General features: G+C 42.1%; 1 protein-coding gene across 1 annotated transcript in view; it reads right to left on the minus strand.

Moving 5' to 3' along the window:
* The window catches only part of PIWIL3 (piwi-like RNA-mediated gene silencing 3), a 51516-nt gene that overhangs the window by 3929 nt on the left and 46018 nt on the right, over nt 1–1569 (minus strand). The window contains 2 exon segments of the mRNA XM_011956733.1: nt 1059–1162; nt 1285–1482. Coding sequence (XP_011812123.1) covers nt 1059–1162; nt 1285–1482 — 302 coding nt within the window.

Consider the following 1569-nt stretch of genomic DNA (forward strand, 5'->3'; position numbering starts at 1 on the left):
GAGCTTGCAGTGAGCTGAGATCCAGCCACTGCACTCCAGCCCGAGCGGCAGAGCAAGACTCCGTTGCGTGGTTTCTACTCTGAGAACAGAAAATAAAAGGGCCCTGGGAGAAAACAAGAGCATGGGATATAGACACACATCTCCTCTCGGAAGTACACCACATGCAAGTATATGAAGACAAGATCTTATACTTAACAGATCTCTGGCCACTTATGTTTCAACGTCTCTTTACCCATGCACATCTCAAATATTTCGCTATGTGTTAGTGATATCCATTTAAGACATTTACTGATCAGAGCCTATGGTAGACAGAACTCTACCTGTTCTAGTCCCTGGAGCCTGTGATCACAGCAGGATACCACCCCTGTGATTATGTTATGCTATATGGCTCCATTGACTTTATGATAAAGGTTTTCCAAATGGGTCATTTGTAATTACATGAGCTCCTTTAAAAGCAGAGATGTTTTTTTCTGGCTGATGGCAGAAGAGGTGGTCAGATTCAACACAGAACAAGGGCTCAATGTGCCCTGGCTGGTTGGAAGATGGAGAGGGGTTTGCTACGTGAGAGAAATCAAGACTGGCCTGCAGCTGACAGCCAACAACAAAAACAAAACAGAAAAAAACAAAGACCTCTGTCATCCAACCACAAAGAAATGGATTCAGCCACAATGACATGAGCTTGGAAGGGGAGGGCTGCCCAGCCTCCAGATGATAATGTGGCTTGGCTGATACCTTCATTTATGCCTTGTAAGGTCCTGAGAGCTGTGAACTACCAGGTGTCTGGTGAGAGAACTGTGCAGATACAGACGGGCATTTGTCATCAACTGCCATGTTTGTGGTATGTTAGGCAGCAACGGAAAATGATGTAGAGCAGCCAACTGTGCAAAATGTTCTGGGAACATAACTTTGCCAGCAAAACCGAGAGAGCACATGACTAAGAATAACTCATCTGTCAAATTCCCAACCTCTTGAGTTAACAAATATTAAATTAGGTTCATCTTTTCTGTTTGGTCCACAGTCAGCTACCAACTAAACAATATCTACCAGAGCTTACTTACTTCGTTAATTCAGCATTGGTACTTGCCACAAATCCTGCTATTGATTTCTGTCGATTTACGATATCGTGGAAACAATCAATGCCAATGAACATTGTTCTTTGTACCTTAAGTTTTTTTTGAAAAGGTAGTGGAGTTAGAACATGAGCAAAATTTAAGTATTAACAATTAAGAGAATCTTACGTTTTATTAGATATACGTTAAATGAAGTCAATGAAATACAACGTACATCAGTCTCCACCTTCCAGAGGGCTCCTCCCATCTTGCAATTCATCTGCTGGGCAATCTTGGTGACAATGGTTCTTGCCTGGACTTTTTCTAAGGTCTTTTTCACTACACATTGGCTTGGAATCGGGCATTTGGTACACAGGTATCTTTTTATGCTGTCATATCTGTGTTTGTCATCATTGGGCAGGATACAAATCACCTTGAAAACCAGCCAACATGACATTCCATAAGATACAACAACAGTGATACAGGAAAGAAAAACCATCTGGAGCAGGCAACTTAGGTG

This window comes from Colobus angolensis, unplaced genomic scaffold, assembly GCF_000951035.1.
Source record: "Colobus angolensis palliatus isolate OR3802 unplaced genomic scaffold, Cang.pa_1.0 Scaffold423, whole genome shotgun sequence".
NCBI classification, from domain to species: domain Eukaryota; kingdom Metazoa; phylum Chordata; class Mammalia; order Primates; family Cercopithecidae; genus Colobus; species Colobus angolensis.